The sequence below is a fragment of the Neophocaena asiaeorientalis genome, unplaced genomic scaffold (genome assembly GCF_003031525.2).
Source record: "Neophocaena asiaeorientalis asiaeorientalis breed wild unplaced genomic scaffold, Neophocaena_asiaeorientalis_V1.1 scaffold648, whole genome shotgun sequence".
NCBI lineage: Eukaryota > Metazoa > Chordata > Mammalia > Artiodactyla > Phocoenidae > Neophocaena > Neophocaena asiaeorientalis.
In genome coordinates, this window is record NW_020172781.1 from 3,818,351 (window position 1) to 3,835,424 (window position 17,074).

The following is a 17,074-nucleotide window of genomic DNA, read 5'->3' on the forward strand; positions in this document are numbered from 1 at the left end:
AAGGTAACATTTGAAAGACTTTGCCGCATCTTTTAATAGATCTGCAGGAAGCAGAGCAAGGTCTTGAAGGAAGACAGAACTTTTGGCGTGTGGGTCAGTGCTGGGGACAGACGCGTGGCTGAGTTATGGGGGAAGAAAGGCAGCTGGAGAGACTGGGTTCCTGGGGGCGTGTGGGAGGTGTCTGGAGCCTGTGGAAGTCTGACTCACACCTGTGCCCATGCAAGACCCTTGGCGGGCAAGTGAAATCGCCGTAGTTTTTTGGGCAGGGTGAAGGCGTCCTGACGGACGCTAAGGACCAGTGCCCCCTGCTCCCGGTGGAGGGGTGGGGTGGGGGGCTTTGCCCCCCAGTTGGGAGTGAGACGGTGGGACCACAATGGAACAGGGAAGCAGCAGTGCCACCCCACCTGCACAGCCTTCCCAGCAACCCAACTCCCCATGTCTACATAATGAGCACCAACGCAAGACAAGACCCTTGTCCCTCTTGGCGCTCAGACTTACAGGGGGGCTTGATAAGATTTCAGATGCTATGTGCCAGGAATAAATAAAACAACGGGATGGAGAGTGTGTGTGGGGAAACACTGGCCTCCTGCGGTCAGGGCAGGCCTCAGCGAGTGATGAAGGGAAGGAGAGTTCCAGCTGAGGGAACGGTGACTGCAAAGGTTTGGAGGCAGGAACCAGCTACAAGTATTAGAGAAAAGCTGCCCTGTGAGGCTACAGCAAGAGCATGGTGGGCGTGGGACCGGGAAGGGAGGCGGGGGAAGGCCAGATAGGGCTTTTTAGGCCACGGAATTGGATTTTAGGAGAGATAGGGCCCCCCCCGCCCCCAGCCTCGAAGAGCTTTAGGATCGGCCTGAAACCGATTTCGGAGACTTCCCCAAACACCGGACAGTTTGATTTATCTCTTGGGAGGGAGGCGGGGCTCAGGAGGACCCGACGCAGGCCCCGCCCCCGGAGCGCGAGCGCGCGCCGGCCCCGCTCCGCAGGCCCCGCCCCCCGCCCCGCGCCGGAACCCGCGCTCACGGCCCGAGGTCGCCTGGAGGAAGCCCAGTGCCGTTGCTGGTCTCCGTCTTCCATGGCCGCCACGCTGCTCGTCCGGGCCTGCGGCCCCGTCCGCGGAGGTGAGTGCGTTCTGGCCCGGGGCAGGCTGGGCGGGCGTGGGACCCGGAGGCCGATTCTCGCCTGACGCAGGCGGGCTGGCGGTGCCCCTCCGGCAACGCGCGGCCTTTGCCCCAGTTGGACTGCTCCTTGCGCCTGCGTGGCCCCGGCACCTGCTCTGACCCCCACTCCCAGCCCAGTTTTCACCGCTGCACCCACATTCCCCTCCCTTCATTGCACCTTCAGCGGAGGTTCAGGGTGCGCCATTCCTCGGGAGCCAGCCTTGGGATTGAACCCAGACTGTGCTTATGTGACCTTGGGCCCCTGTCAGCCTCAGCTCGCTCTTGTGTAAAATGACCACAGTAATACTGTTGTTCTCATAGAGTTGTTATAAGGGTTAAATCACAGGTGCCTGGCATTATACAGGTGCTCAGTATTAGTGCTTGTGGCTGATTGCATACAGTACCTTTCCCATCTCATTTCTCTCCAGCTGTAGCAGCAGTGACACCTGTAGCCAGGGCTTCCTTTGCCTGGTCAAGACCCACTCACCCTGAATAATAATAAAGGGGACCCTCTTTGAGAGCCGTCTCTGCCAGGCCCCGTGCTAAGTGCTACAGTCAGTATCTCATCCTCCCAGCCCAGGAGCTGAGTACTGGTGTCCTCCACATTTAGAGAAACCTGTGAAGTTAGGATCCTCGCCTAAGGTCACAGAGCTGTGCTCGTACTATTATTGGCGTTATACTGGTGATTGAGTGGGATCATTGTACAAAGTGTTTAGCAAGCATAGTAAACATTCAGTGCTATTCCCAACAGCAGCGCTATCAACATTTTGGGCCTATAATTTCTTGTCATGGTATCTGTCCTATACAATGTTTAGCGGTATTCCTGGCCTCTACCCACTCCATACCACCCTTCGGTTGAGACAACCAAAAATGTCTCCAGACATTGCCAGATGTCCCTTGGGGGACAAAATCATCCGTGGTGGAGAACAACCCAGTTAGTGGATCACTATTATTATTATTATTATTATTACTACGCAAGACCTCTTACATTCCCCTTCCACTGACTATTCTCATTGGCAGCTCTCCGGCCTCGGGACTGGTGTTGCTTACATACCATCTACCAGTCTGTGGAACTGCCCGAGACACACCAGATGCTTCGTCAGACGTGCCGGGACTTTGCTGAGAAGGAGCTCTTTCCCATCGCGGCCCAGGTGGACAAGGAACATCGCTTCCCGGCGGCTCAGGTGAGAGTTTAAGAGTACAGGTACCATCAGCTCCAGGAAGATTGGTGACAGTGACATCCAGAGGCACGGAGACTGCAATCAAGGAACCCTAAGTGGGGGGTGGGGGCGGTGGTCCTGGGACCCAGAAAATGCCCTGGAGGTTTCCCTTGTCCAGAATGAGGCCTATAGCCAGGATGTAACTTCTGGAATAACAGTAATAATGGTGGATGGTTGATATGCTTACTACATACTGGGCGTTGTGTTGATAGTAATAGTTAATGCTTATAAAATGCTGACCACGTGCTCGGCATTGTCCTAAGTTCCGATGGGTTAGCTCACCTGTTTCTTTTCGTTTGGCCGCACCACGCGGCATGCGGGATCTTAGCTCCCCCGACCAGGGAGAGAACCTGCGCCCCCCTGCAGTGGAAGCTCAGATTCTTAACCGCTGGACCTCCAGCGAAGTCCCTAGCTTATCTGTTTCTTAAAACTGTCCTATGAGATGAAGGTGCCATTATTACATACCCTTTTGTACAGTTGATGAAACTCAGATTGATGAGAGGATTAAATGTGCCCAAGGTCATGGAGCTAATGAGTTACAGAGCTAAAGTTTGAACCCAAGTCTGTCTTCTGCCGGCTGCTGAGATCCCAGTCAGTCCCCTCCTCCCCATGCCGTTGTATCACTCCATCTATAATGACAAGTTTGAGATGTTCCTGCTGTCTCCATCCCCTGGCTTGGCAAGATGTCTGGCACACAGTATACTCAATAGATATTTGTTGAGTATATAACTTGTGAAAGAGCCAGTCTGTCTGGCCTCTTCTCCACGCCTGTTTTCCAGTCTGAGGAATTCAGGAGTTGTGATCACCATTCACATGCCTCATAGGCTCTGGGGCCACTTTTCCAGCTTAGTGAATGTTGTGTGTTCACAGTGTATTGGGCACTGTGCCCGGACTGTGGGAATACCCAAGGAGCTCAAAGTGGGGTAGGCAAGTGGCATTCTGAGCACCAAAATTAGTTGGGCAACGTTTAGGTGTTAAGCATTGAAATCATGTCCTCTCATTTAGTCCTGAGGGCATCCCCAGCTGCACGTCTAATCTCCATTTGGCTTCCTGGAATGCTTGCAAGGATTGTGGGAGATCACGTATGTCAAGTTCATGGTGCCTGGTACTTGAAAACCAGAAGCTATTAATACTATTATTATTTTTATTACAGTTGAGAAAATTGAGGCACAGAGAGGTGAAGTGATTTTCCAAGGCATACTGTCTATGGACCAGTAGACCTGGTGTGATTGGCTCCAAAACCCTGCTCCATCCCCTAGCCACGTGCTTGTCCCAGAAGCCCAGCTGGGAAGCCCTGTTCTAATCGGGAATATTATCGTCAAGGGCCTAAACTACCCCTGTATCCTCCATACCGCCACACTCTGGTGCTGCCCTCGGAGCAGTTGTCCAAGACATGGCTGTATATTGGGGCTTTTCTGGCCAAATGACAGACCACTTGATTTATTTTTCCTATATTCCCTCAAATTATAATGCTTATTATATTACAGACATAGACTTGCTTTGTGCAAGAAAACTGGCAGTAGAAACAGGCTTTCTACCAACCAACTCTTCACCAGTCCGCTGGCTTTGTAATCTCTTACTTGCTTTATAGGGCGGGGAAGTTTGCAAATTGATCCTGCCACTAAATAGTGGCAGAAATGGATGTGGAAGGAAGAGATCAAAAGCATCAGCCTCCTGCCTTCTGACACATTCTGGCACCCAGAGGCTGCTCAGTCCAGACTTGCTGATGCATGACCTAGCTCAGAGTAGTGATAGCATTTATTTGGTTTGATCTTGGACAGGTGTTTTCATATCTGTAATCTGGTTAGGTTATCAGGAGTCCTGCTGTTATTTCCTTTGTCTAGAGGATGTAGGAGCAGTTGTAGGAATTGCCTGAGGTCGTAGAGCTCCGGGAGAAATAGATCTTCTGATCTTGCCCCTGCCCCACACAAACTGGACTGTCGTTTTGGTGGCTGATGGGATGCAGAGGTTGCTCAATGTTTCCCTTTGCTAAGGATTGAGGCTGGTTGGCTTTTTGCTTTTAACACTCTCTGTTACTGTGGGTAGTGCTCAGCTCCCCCCATTACAGAAGGGAATCCAGGGCTTAAACAGGCAGAAGGGTCAAAGCAGTAGACACAGGGATAATAGGGCAGGTTGCAAAATTAAAAATAATACCACTATTCTATTTTAAAAAAATTTTTTTAACATCTTTATTAGAGTATAATTGCTTTACAATGGTGTGTTAGTTTCTGCTTTATAACAAAGTGAATCAGCTATACACATACATATATCCCCATGTCTCCTCCCTCTTGCGTCTCCCTCCCTCCTACCCTCCCTATCCCACCCCTCTAGGTGGACACAAAGCACCGAGCTGATCTCCCTGTGCTGTGTGTCCACTAGTGTTTTAAAATGACGATAGTAATAATAACAGGAGTAACTATCATTTGGGGGTTACTGTATTCCAGGTACTTATCCATTAAATCTTCAACAAAACACCCTGAGGCAGTTACTTCATTGATCTCCAGTCTTCAGATGAGGAAACTGAAGCCAGGGGTTACATTTCTTGGTCAGCAGTCACACAGCTGGGATTGGAGGAGCCAGATGTAGACTCTGAGCTTCCCCCCCACCCCGACCCCACCGGCCTATAGGAGATGCTTAGTTAGTGATACCTTTCCTTCTTTTTTTTTTTTCTTCTTTTTAAAAATGTATTTATTTACTTTGGCTGCACTGGGTCTTAGTTGCGGCATTCGGGATCTTTTAGTTGCGGCATGCATGTGGATCTAGTTCCCCGACCAGGGATCGACCTGGGCCCCCTGCATTGGGAGTGCGGAGTCTTACCCAGTGGACCACCAGGGAAGTCCCTAATTAGTGATCTCTAATATTTTTTTCCTGAAGAATTTTTTTCCCCCAAGAAAAGTGGGTTTACTGGGGAAGAGTCAAGGGGAGAAGAATTGAGAGGTGGGCAGGCCACGAAGGAGGTGGAAAGCTAGTGCCAGTTTCTGCTCACGTGGCTTGTTTTGTAATCTAAGCGGAACTTTACTCTTTCTGTGTCCAAACCTAACCCCTGCCCCCGAGAAAAAAAAAAAAAGTAGTTACGAGTTTATAATGCTTTTATGTTATAAAGGGAAATAGGAAATAGAATGGTGTTTCCAAACCAGCTTTGGACTCCGGAACCTGGAAATGTATATGTGCATTTTTTTTTTTTTTGTGGCCGCACTGAGCATCTTTTGGGAACTTAGTTCCCTGATCTGGGGTGGAACCCGGGCCCCTGCAGTGGAAGCGTGGAGTCCTAACCACTGGGCTGCCAGGGAAGTCCCTATATGTGCATATTTATATGTATGAAACTGAACCCAGTTTCTTTTCCTTCACTCAGTGAATGTTTATTGAGTAACTTTTTAAAAAATTAATTTATTTTATTTTATTTATTCTTGGCTGCATTGGGTTTTCGTTGCTGCGTGTGGGCCTTTCTCTGCTTGCGGTGAGCAGGGGCCACTCTTTATTTGCTGTGCTCAGGCTTCTCATTGCAGTGGCTTCTTGTGGAGCACGGGCTCTAGGCGTGTGGGCTTCAGTAGTTGTGGCACGTGGGCTTCAGTAGTTGTGGCACATGGGCTCAGTAGTTGTGGCTTGCGGGCTCTAGAGCACAGGCTCAGTAGTTGTGGTGCACGGGTTTCAGTAGTTGTGGCACACAGGCTTCAGTAGTTGTGGCACATGGGCTTCAGTAGTTGTGGCACGTGGGCTCAGTAGTTGTGGCTCACAGGCTCTAGAGCGCAGGCTCAGTAGTTGTGGTGCACAGGCTTAGTTGCTCCGTGGCGTGTGGGATCTTCCCGGACCAGGGCTCGAACCTGAGTCCCCTGCATCAGTAGGCGGATTCTTAACCACTGTGCCGCCAGGGAAGTCCCTTATTGAGTAACTTTAATATATCAGGTGCAAAACCTGCTTTTCGTCCTCTTGTCCTATCTCAGATGATAGTTAACCACATAGAAACCTCTCAAATCATAGTCCATTTTTCTTCTTCCTCATGTGCACAGGCTTCTGTGAATTCCACCCTGGAAGCATCCCCTGAATGGCACCGCCTCTCACCTCTCCCGGCAAGAATTCATCTCTCTGTGTTTCAGGAGTGTTCGTTCATAATCCCTAATTCTCTGCGTGTGCTTGTCACATGATGGTGTGTATCCTGTGTCACAGTTATTTCCCACAGTTGTCTCCCTGCAGGCCGGGATTGGTCTTGTTCACGCCCCTACCTCCTCGCCCTCCGTAAGTGCTTGGCATTCAGCAGATGTTTGCTGAACTTTATGGACTTGAATTTTATGGTTAAGTCATCCTGAGTGTCCTTATTGTCCCAGCACTTAGCACACACTGACCCAGCGTGGGAACTGGGGAGGTGGCTCCCGCAGCCTCTTCCCCTTGAATAAAGCAACAAATTTTCAACAAGTTAGGGAATTTGATTCTCTAAAAGGAGTCTGGGACTTCCCTGGTGGGAAGTCCCAGACTCCCTGGGACTTTGTCCCAGGACAAATTTGATTTTTTAAATATGTGAGCTTTAGAAGTGACTTAAAAGTACTATTTTTATATGAAGTGTCCTCTAAATGTGTCCCAAATATGAAGGCAGCAGGTGCTGAAGGCTCACTCTGCTAGGAAGGGGGTCCTTCTCTTTCTCACATTTTCTCTTGGGAGTTTGGAGACCACCAGGCTTGGCCCAGTCAGGGATGCAGGTCTGGACTCCTGGTTCACAGACACAAGGGGCCGAGAGTAACCACTGTGGGTAGCAGCTCTGAGGGGTTCCCCTTGAGGTCTCTCTGAAGGTCAGGCTGCTAGGGGAAAATATTAGGGAGCCTGGCAGCTGTTAGCCAGTTACCATCAACATGCTTAGATCAGGAATGATTTATACAACTGAACATACGGTCTTTTTGTGTGTGTGTGTGTGCTGCTGCTTTTTGTTTCTGATTTCTTTTTTTTTAATATAAGTTTATTTATTTATTCATTTTTGGCTGCATTGGGTCTTCGTTGCTGCACACAGGCTTTCTCTAGTTGCGGCGAGTGGGGGCTACTCTTCGTTGCGGTGAGCGGGCTTCTCATTGCGGTGGCTTCTCTTGTTGCGGAGCATGGGCTCTAGGCATGTGGGCTCAGTAGTTGTGGCTCACGGGCTCTAGAGTGCAGGCTCAGTAGTTGTGGTGCACGGGCTTAGTTGCTCTGCAGCATGTGGGATCTTCTTCCTGGACTAAGGCCCGAACCCGTGTCCCCTGCGCTGGCAGGCAGATTCTTAACCACTGTGCCGCCAGGGAAGTCCCTGATTTCTTCTTCTTCTTTTTTTTTTTTTTTTGTGGCCACACCATGTGGCATGTGGGATTTTAGTTCCCCAACCAGGAATCCAACCTGTGGCCCCTGCAGTGGAAGCATGGAGTCTTAACCACTGGACCGCCAGGGAAGTCCATGTCTCCAATTTTTTTCTAGAATGTTCCTGCAGCTGGCCATGGCATATTGCCAGAAATCTCGAGATCCACTTCAGAATGAGAAAGGTTGGGGGAAATAGCATGCTAGTGAAGTCACTTGGGTGCAGTCATTGTGAACTCCTACAGCTTTTTATTCAGACAGAGAGAACTGTCAGGAGAGTCAGAGGACAGTGGTGTGGTGTAGAGACGAGTGCCAGGAGTTCTGGCTTCCCCATCCAGGTGTCCTGGGACTGGCACCGTCTGCACGTGAGCCCCCTTCCGTAACAGGAAAATGGGGTAATCCTTGTCCTGCCTACACTCCGTCTGGGAATTTTGGTTCCCGTTCTGTTTCTTGGGGTGAAATGGCGTCATGGTGTGATCGGCTGATCTGTCGTTTATCCCAGGGTTGTGTACTGGAGATAGAGGCTGAAGAGGGGGTGGGTCTTAGTGTCCAGGGAAGCTGGGTGGCGTGTGTAGGGTGAGACAATTGGGGCTTTTTTTTGTTAGCTCAGTCTCTTTTGCTGTTTGGCCAGAGAACGCACTTCAGCAGGGTTCCTGTCCAGGCCTGAGCATGAATCTTGGGGACCCTGCGTATTTCTGGCACCTGGTAGAATACGACCCTGGCTCCTGACCCAGCACAGGCATTCCGCATAAAACACTATTCTACCCTGGAATAGGTTTGTTGCAGGCCCTAAGTGTGGGTTCAGAAGGGGCTCTGGGACTTCCCTGGCGGTCCAGTGGTTAAGACTCTGCGCGTCCAGTGCAGGGGCATGGGTTCGATCCCTGGTCAGGGGACGAAGATCCCACATTCTGTGCAGTGCAGCCAAAAACCAAAGAAAATTAAAAAAAAAAAAGGGGGGGCTCTGTTCTGAGGGCACGCTTGTGCTGGCACAGGGCTTAGTGAGTCGCCGGGTCGTGTCAGAGACAACCCTGCCTAAACCACAGTCTACTTTCCACTCCCACTCCCTCCTTGATTCCCACCAGCTGCAATGATGCAGCTTTTCTGAGCAGCATCACCCCCGCTGGCCCCAGGTGCGCGGTGACCACAGAATTTTTTTTAAGCGATTCTCAAAATGACACATCCCTGGGAGCTCTGAGTCCCATTTATCACTGTGTAGTAGCTTCCCGTTGCTGTTGTAACAAATTACCACAGACTCAGTGGCTTAGAATAGTACACATTTAGTATCTGACAGTTCCTGGAGGGCAGAAATCCAAAATGGGTCTCTCTGAGCTTAAAATCAAGGTTTGGGCAGGCCTGCATCCCTTCCAGTGGCTTCAGGGGAGAATCACTTCCTTGCCTTTCCCAGCGTCTAGTGGCCGCCAGCATTCCTTGGCTCATGACCACCCCCCACTCCAGCCAGCATCCCAGTCCCTCCAGCCTCTGCTTTCATTGTCCCATCTCCTTCTCTGCCCCTCCTGTCTCCGTCTTTCCCTTACAAGGACCCTGCGATGACATTAGCCCCCCTGGATCATCCAGGGCAGCCCCCCACCTCACGATCCTTCTCTTAATCTCACCTGCAGAGTCCCTTTTGCCACGTGAGGAAACATATTCACAGGTCCCGGGGGTTAGGACGTGCTCGTCTTTGGGGGGCTGTCATTCTGCCTCCCACGCACTGGCCTTCTCCTCCCCTGTGTTACACGGGAGACCCTGAGCACGGTCAGGCCCACCTCAAGCTTAGAGTCTTACAAGAGTTTCCCATGGGAACAACTCAAGGCAGAATCAAACAAGCAGTTTCGTAGAGGGACACAAATCATTATGGAAGTTCAGCAGATTCACCAGTGCCCCTCCTCCCAGACATCACTGTCAAGACAAGAACTTATCAGTCACTTAATGATAATAAATGCCATTCACTTGCTCATCATTGCTAATTCTTAGAGAACTGCCCATCAAAACTACAATGAGGTACCACCTCACACCGGTCAGAATGGCCATCATTAAGAAGTCTATGAATAATAAGTGCTGGAGAGCTTATGGAGAAAAGGGAACCCTCCTACACTGTTGGTGGGAATGTAAATTGGTGAAGTCACTATGGAGAACAGTATAGAGGTTCCTTAAAAAACTAAAAATAGAGCTACCATGTGATCCAACAATCCCACTCCTGGGCATATACCCAGACAAAACTATAATTTGAAAAGATACATGTAGCTCTGTGTTCATAGCAGCACTATTTACAATAGCCAAGACATGGAAACAACCTAAATGTCCATCGACCGATGAAAAGATAAAGAATATGTGGTACACGTATACAATGGAATACTACTCAGCCATTAAAAAGAATGAAATAATGGCGTTTGCAGCAACATGGATGGACCTAGAGATTATCATACTAAGCGAAGTAAGTCAGAGGAAGACAAATACGAAGTGATATCACTTATATGTAGAATCTAAAATACAACACACATGGGGCTTCCCTGGTGGCGCAGTGGTTGAGAGTCCACCTGCTGATGCAGGGCACACGGGGTCGTGCCCGGTCCGGGAAGATCCCACATGCCGTGGAGTGGCTGGGCCCGTGAGCCATGGCCGCTGAGCCTGCGTGTCCAGACCCTGTGCTCTGCGACGGGAGAGGCCGCAGCAGTGAGAGGCCCGCGTACCGCAAAAAAACCCACAAAAAACAAAAAACAACACACATGAAGCCATCTACAAAACAAATAGACTCACAGACATAGAGAACAGACTTGTGGTTGCCAAGGGGAGGGAAGGATTGGGAGTTTGGAATTAGTATATCCAAACTATTATATATAGGATGGATAAACAATAAGGTCCTATTGTATAGCACAGGGAACTATATTCAACATCCTGTGATAAACCATAATGGAAAAGAATATGAAAAAGACTATATAGATGTATAATGGAGTCACTTTGCTGTATAGCAGAAATTAACACAACATTGTAAATCAGCTATACTTCAATAAAATTTTTTAAACAGTGCCATTCACTGATCACTCACCTCGTGCCAGGTACTGGGCTCAGCATTTTATATATATATTGTCTCAGTTAGTCCTAAAAACAGTTCTATGAAGTAAGTACTGTTTGGGGAAGGGGGGAATCAAACTTATGATCACAGAAGTAATATTAATTATAGACAAATGAGAAAATATGGCAGACATTCTTACTGATTTGCTTCATTGAAGTCAGCATAGTCTAAGAACACGGTTACAGGATACATATGACAAAATGATTTTCTTTTTATGAATTTATTTATATTTTATTTTTGGCCACGTTGTGTCCTCATTGCTGCATGCAGGCTTTCTCTAGTTGCGGTGAGCGGGGGCTACTTTTCATTGCGGTGCGCAGGCTTCTCATTGTGGTGGCTTCTCTTGTTGTGGAGCACGGGCTCTAGGTGTGTGGGCTTCAGTAGTTACAGCACGTGGGCTCAGTAGTTGTGGCTCGTGGGCTCCAGAGCACAGGCTCAGTAGTTGTGGTGCACGGGCTTAGTTGCTCTGTGGCATGTGGGATCTTCCTGGACTAGGGATTGAGCCCGTGTCCCCTGCATTGGCAGGTGGATTCTTTTTTTTTCTTTTTTATAATTTTATTTATTTATTTATTTTTGGCTATGTTGGGTCTGCGTTGCTGTGTGCGGGCTTTCTCTGATTGCGGCGAGCGGGGGCTACTCTTCGTTGTGGTTCTCGGGCTTCTCATTGCGGTGGCTTCTCTTGTTGTGGAGCACAGGCTCTAGGCACGCGGACTTCAGTAGTTGCAGCACGTGGGCTCAGTAGTTGTGGCTCGTGGGCTCTAGAGCGCAGGCTCAGGAGTTGTGGCACACTGGGCTTAGTTGCTCCACAGCATGTGGGATCTTCCCGGACCAGGGCTGGAACCCATGTCCCCTGAATTGGCAGGCGGATTCTTAACCACTGTGCCACCAGGGAAGTCCTAAAATGATTTTCTAATGAAAAGCAACGGTCCCTCTTCTACCCCAGCCTGCTCCGTAGAGGCCATTCATTTTAGTTGTTTCTTCTCAAAGCTACGCAGGTTCTGTTGTGGTCCCTGTTTCCCAGGTGGGGAGCAGGCTGACAGAGGGTAAGGAATCTGTCCTAGGAACCTGCTGAAGGGTCTGAGCTGGTTGAGGTCCTGGAGTCAGTGCTGGATTTCAGTCCCAGCCCCACCACTTACAAGCTCCGCCCCGAACTGGTTGCTTCACCTCCCTGAGCTCCGGTTTCCTTACCTGTGACATGAGGTTGACTCAGCATTGTCCTCACAGAGCTTCGGCGAGATTCAAATTTAAGAGTACACATAAAGCATTTTTCAGCGTGGGGCATTGATAATTAACGATGACCACCACTGGTATTCCAAGTCAAAAATTCCAAGCTTCTTCCCCTTTATTCATTCTTTCACTGGCATTGGAATATAGCAGTGGACAAAACCGCACTATCTCTGCCCTCGTGGTCACAGAGAGAGACCTTAATCAGAACAAGCACGTGAATAGGTGCGAAATTACAGCTGCACAGGCACCACTAAGGAGAGGCACAGATGCTGCAGGAGCGTGTGATTGAAGGATCTGACTCAGTGAGGTCAGAGGTGGCCATGCAGCAGCAGTGATGCTTGAGCTGAGCCCCAAGGACGGGAGGAGATAATAACTAGTTGATAAAGGGTATCACTGACAGGAAACAGCATGTGCAGAGGCCCTGTGGTGGGGAGGGGAAGTATGGTACGCGTGAGGGACTGAAAGAAGGTCTGTGTGGCAGTGTGCTGCCCTGCTCTGCTCCCTACCTCAGAGGCCCCTAAAGCCTTCTTGTGCCTTCTGCCTGCTCACTGGTTGTGTCTGTAGACACAGGGTAGAGTTGGGGCAGAATGTGGGGACAGGATGGCTTCAATGAATGGTGCTGTCTTGCAGACTCAGCCTCGGGGGTCCTGGGGTAGGTGGATGTGGCCACGTGACCTGAGTTTCTGCAGGCACTGGCTCAGGGGCAGGAGGGTTGGGGGTGGAGAGGGTGGGCTCCCTCCCCTGGCAGCTGCCCTTGCCATAACATCCTTCCCTGGGGCCAGGTGAAGAAGATGGGTGAGCTGGGGCTCATGGCCATGGATGTGCCCGAGGAGTTTGGCGGTGCCGGCCTCGATTACCTGGCCTACGCCATTGCCATGGAGATGGGCACCTTCCCCTGGCAGCTGCCCTTGCCATAACATCCTTCCCTGGGGCCAGGTGAAGAAGATGGGTGAGCTGGGGCTCATGGCCATGGATGTGCCCGAGGAGTTTGGCGGTGCCGGCCTCGATTACCTGGCCTACGCCATTGCCATGGAGGAGATCAGCCGGGGCTGTGCCTCCACTGGAGTCATCATGAGCGTCAACAACGTGAGTCTCGCGCCTGGGCCCTGGATACACCGGTGGAGGGGAAGCTCCTGTGGGTGGGGGGCAGGCCCTCTGCCACACAGCCCCACATCTGGGGCACAGCCCGGCCTTGGCTCCCTGCCCCCGACCACCTCTGGACCTGGTCCCTTGCGTGGGCCTCTGGAGAGAGGAGGCCTGGGGGTGGGTACGCGGGCAGGCAGGTGTTCTGGGCTGGAAGGCCTCCGACCGCTCTGCACTGTCCCCCCAGTCCCTCTACTTGGGGCCTATCCTGAAGTTTGGCTCCAAGGAGCAGAAGAAGCAGTGGGTCACTCCTTTCACCAGTGGCGATAAAATTGGCTGCTTTGCCCTCAGTGAACCAGGTATCACCGTGGGACAGTGGTCTGCCCCTGTCCCCTCCCCTCAGAATTGGGGTGACAGACTCAGGCTGGGGCCGGTGCTGAGCTGGGTCAGCTGCTCGTTGCCTCCCGGGGCAGGAGGGCAGGAGTGAGGGCCTGGGGTGGAGCTCTGGCTGCTGGGATCGCCACAGAGCCCGGGCTCGCCTTGGCTGAGCTGGGAGGGAGGGACTTGGGCCCTGGGGTTCCTTTGGCTTGAAGACACCCAGCTGTCACATCCCCCCTACCACCCACCCCGAGAGCTGTGGGAGCTGGTGCGGCCCTCGAGCCTTCTCTCAAGAGCCAGACCCTGATCCCTTGGACCCGGGTCTGGCTCACCAGCCAGGGGTGAGGCTGGGTTCCGGGTGAGTTGGTGGCGGTGCCCTCAGGGGGCGGAGGAGCCGGTGGACTCTGAGTCTGCGTGTGGGGCAGGGAACGGCAGCGACGCGGGGGCCGCCGCCACCACTGCCTGGGCAGACGGTGACTCGTGGGTCCTGAGTGGCACCAAAGCCTGGATCACCAACTCCTGGGAGGCCTCGGCCGCCGTGGTCTTCGCCAGCACGGACAGATCCTTGCAGAACAAGGTGGGGACCCCGGAGGGAGGGTCAGTGAGACGTTCAGAGTTTCTAGATCCAAACCTCCTCGGTCCGATGGAACTGTTCTTGCTCTGGGGCACGTGCCGCTGTCCCTGTCCCTCTCCCTCCCCGGGCGGCGCCTTCCCCAGAGGAGCCGGCAGAGGGCGTCACCGCGAGGTTCTGAGGGAGGTGGAGGGAAGGGACAGGAGCTGGTGGCTGTGGTGGTTTGTGTGAGGGGCGTGGCCTTGAGCAGGTGAAAAAGTCACTGGGCGCATCTGGCCTCCAGGGCATCAGTGCCTTCCTGGTTCCCATGCCAACGCCTGGGCTCACGCTAGGGAAGAAGGAAGACAAGCTGGGCATCCGGGCCTCATCCACTGCCAACCTCATCTTCGAGGACTGTCGCATCCCCAAGGACAACCTGCTGGGGGAACCGGGGATGGGCTTCAAGATTGCCATGGTGAGCCCAGCTGCGGGGGCGGGGGCCCTGGGGCCCGGCTGGCCGGCCACTGACAGGGCGGTCCTCACAGCAAACCCTGGACATGGGCCGCATCGGCATCGCCTCCCAGGCCCTGGGCATCGCCCAGGCTGCCCTCGACTGTGCTGTGAACTACGCCGAGAATCGCACGGCCTTCGGGGCGCCCCTCACCAAGCTGCAGGTCATCCAGGTAACGAGGCACGGTGCCGCGGAGGGAGAGAGTTTTGGCCTTTCCGCTCTGCCTCCCAGATGGCTTTCACCTGCTCCCGTGTTCTCTGCCCTCCTCCCTCCTGTCTTGCAGGGAGAGGGGAGGGAGGGCAAACACCGACTGCCGGGGTGGGACTGGGTTGTTGCAGTTCAAGTTGGCGGACATGGCCCTGGCCCTGGAGAGTGCCCGGCTGCTGACCTGGCGCGCTGCGGTGCTGAAGGATAACAAGAGGCCTTTCATCAAGGTGCCCGTGGGGCTGGGGTCTCCCTGGGCACGGCCCAGAGCTTTGGTGGTGGAGGGACTGAGGGAAACATCTGGGCGGGGTCCCGGTTCCTTGGGCCCGTGGGTTTATTGCTACAAGGGGTGGCTCCCCCAGGCCCACCCTGCTGAGGGCCGTGTGCTGGGCGCTCTGTCCAAGGTCGAGTTTCTGACGCCACCATCCCCTGTGGTTAGGAGGCTGCAATGGCCAAGCTGGCTGCATCGGAGGCCGCAACTGCCATCACCCACCAGGTGAGTGCCCCCGGTGCCTGGGCGAGGGAGGTCCCAAGGGTTGAGTAGCAGCGAGTGTGCCGGCTGCCCCTCCCCCGGCTGATCCTGTCCTGTTTTTCCCCTCGAGTGGGGGTCTTCTCCTCCTGAGCCCCTCCTTTCCGCCCTAGGCCATACAGATCCTGGGTGGCATGGGCTACGTGACAGAGATGCCAGCCGAGCGGCACTACCGTGACGCTCGCATCACTGAGATTTATGAAGGCACCAGTGAGATCCAGAGGCTGGTGATCGCCGGGCACCTGCTCAGGAGCTACCGGAGCTGAACCCTCGGTAGGGCCGACAGTGCCTGCCGGGATCCGGGCTGGCCTGAGGACCAGGGGAAAGTGGGCAGGAGCCACGTGGCCTTCCCCCTGACTCCCTGTCAAGGCCTGTGGGGCAGAACGGCGGGGGCCACGCCTCCTCTCGCCAGGGTCCCCAGACCCAGTCTTCTGGGTGGACCTGCTGCCCTCAGCTCTATCTGCCCCAGACTGAGCTGCCTGGGAGAAAGGAAGAGCCGGGCTGTGGTCTGAGGATGCCCGTCCTCAGCTCAGGTTCTTGGCTTTGTTCCCTCTCCACTACCGACTGTGCCTTATTTTCTTCATCTGGAGGCTGGGCCGTGGGAAGGGAGAAATTACCACTTGGGGACTCCCCAGTTCTTTTCTGTGGGCCCTGGCGCTTAGTGTGAGACCCAGCGTCTCCTCTTTCCTCTGAGGTCAGGAGTCTGGAGGAGTGGGGTGCGGTGGGGGCCCCGGAATGACCAGGCCTCGAAGCAGAAGTGTTCTCTCAGGCCCTGTAGCCTTGGGGCTGGGTCATTGTGGAAGCTGCCCTGCATCCCATTAACCTGTTCTTTGTAAAGTATAAATGAGTGCAGGTGGGTGGTCTGATTCGTGCTGTGGGATGATCACCTGTGGGAACTAAGTAATAAAGCATACCTGTCCCCTGACCCTCATGTCCTTGCTTGGGTGCTGCTGGGGAGGGAAAGATGGTCCTTTAATCTGCTTTCCTGCAAACCCCGCACTCTGTGTGAGAGAGAGAGAGAGAGAGAGAGAGAGAGAGAGATTATGTGAAGCCGGCTGCAGCGGGAGGGTCCATTTCCACCCTGGGAGAGCTCCAGCACGAATCAGGGTTGATGCAGTTCAGGAGAATAAGGGCTTGGGTGTCTAGGAGACCCACTGCTGAGCAGGGAGGGCCAGCCAGGTTAGGGCCACGGGCGGGCAGTCAGGTGAGTGAGTGCCAGCCTCAGGGCAGGAGGAAGGAGGATGCAGAGGGGCTAGGGGGAGAGGAGAGGGGAAGGAGCAAAGCCCAGGAAACGGAGACTTCGAAAGCGTCTGATTTGCTTACTATCTGTTCACTGAGGGCCAGCACTGAGCCTGTAGTGAGAGGGTCCTGTATCGAACCGAACTCAGGTCCACTCGTCCAAGGTGCAGCAAAGCCAATCTGCTGACACCAGGTTGTGGTGAAGGAACGTACAGTGTTTATTGCAGGCCCCAAGCAACAGAGTGGAGACAAGCCTCAGATCCACTCCAGGTGGTTTCTTAAGGGGAAGAACAGAGAGGCTGAGATTAATCATTTCTGTGATGAATGGTAGTTTCGGGAGTCAGGGTGTCTCTGGTTTAGGGTTCTCTGGCCAGGTGGCCCATGGCTCAGGGGTCTGTGAACTCATCTTGCCCTGGAGAAGCACCCTGAGTTTGTGTGGTAATGGTATCTATGCCAGCAATGTTAGTACATTAACAATGTGACAACTGTTGTAGTCACCTGACGCAGTTAGCACAGGATTGAGGCCAGAGGGTATAAGAAAGGGGATAAAGTTTTGGATAGAGATTAATCACCAGCTCAGCAAGGGAGTTGGT

The 17,074-nt window shown here is 52.9% G+C and overlaps 1 protein-coding gene across 3 annotated transcripts; it reads left to right on the forward strand.

Moving 5' to 3' along the window:
- The first annotated feature begins 967 nt into the window (after positions 1–967).
- On the forward strand, positions 968–16,167 carry ACADS (acyl-CoA dehydrogenase short chain). Of its 3 annotated transcripts, none has more exons than XM_024741572.1 (11): positions 968–1,118; positions 2,178–2,341; positions 12,770–12,868; positions 13,023–13,073; positions 13,318–13,429; positions 13,874–14,025; positions 14,303–14,473; positions 14,544–14,681; positions 14,848–14,943; positions 15,118–15,209; positions 15,356–16,167. In XM_024741572.1, exons 1-11 carry the CDS (start codon positions 1,073–1,075, stop codon positions 15,387–15,389), a joined length of 1,155 nt encoding a protein of 384 aa, XP_024597340.1. In that variant the 5' UTR covers positions 968–1,072; the 3' UTR covers positions 15,390–16,167. The 3 variants fall into 3 exon arrangements, with proteins under 3 accessions (XP_024597340.1, XP_024597339.1, XP_024597341.1); XM_024741571.1 differs by having other exon boundaries at positions 15,153–15,209; XM_024741573.1 differs by lacking the exon at positions 12,770–12,868 and having other exon boundaries at positions 12,924–13,073; positions 15,153–15,209.
- Positions 16,168–17,074: the final 907 nt, after the last annotated feature.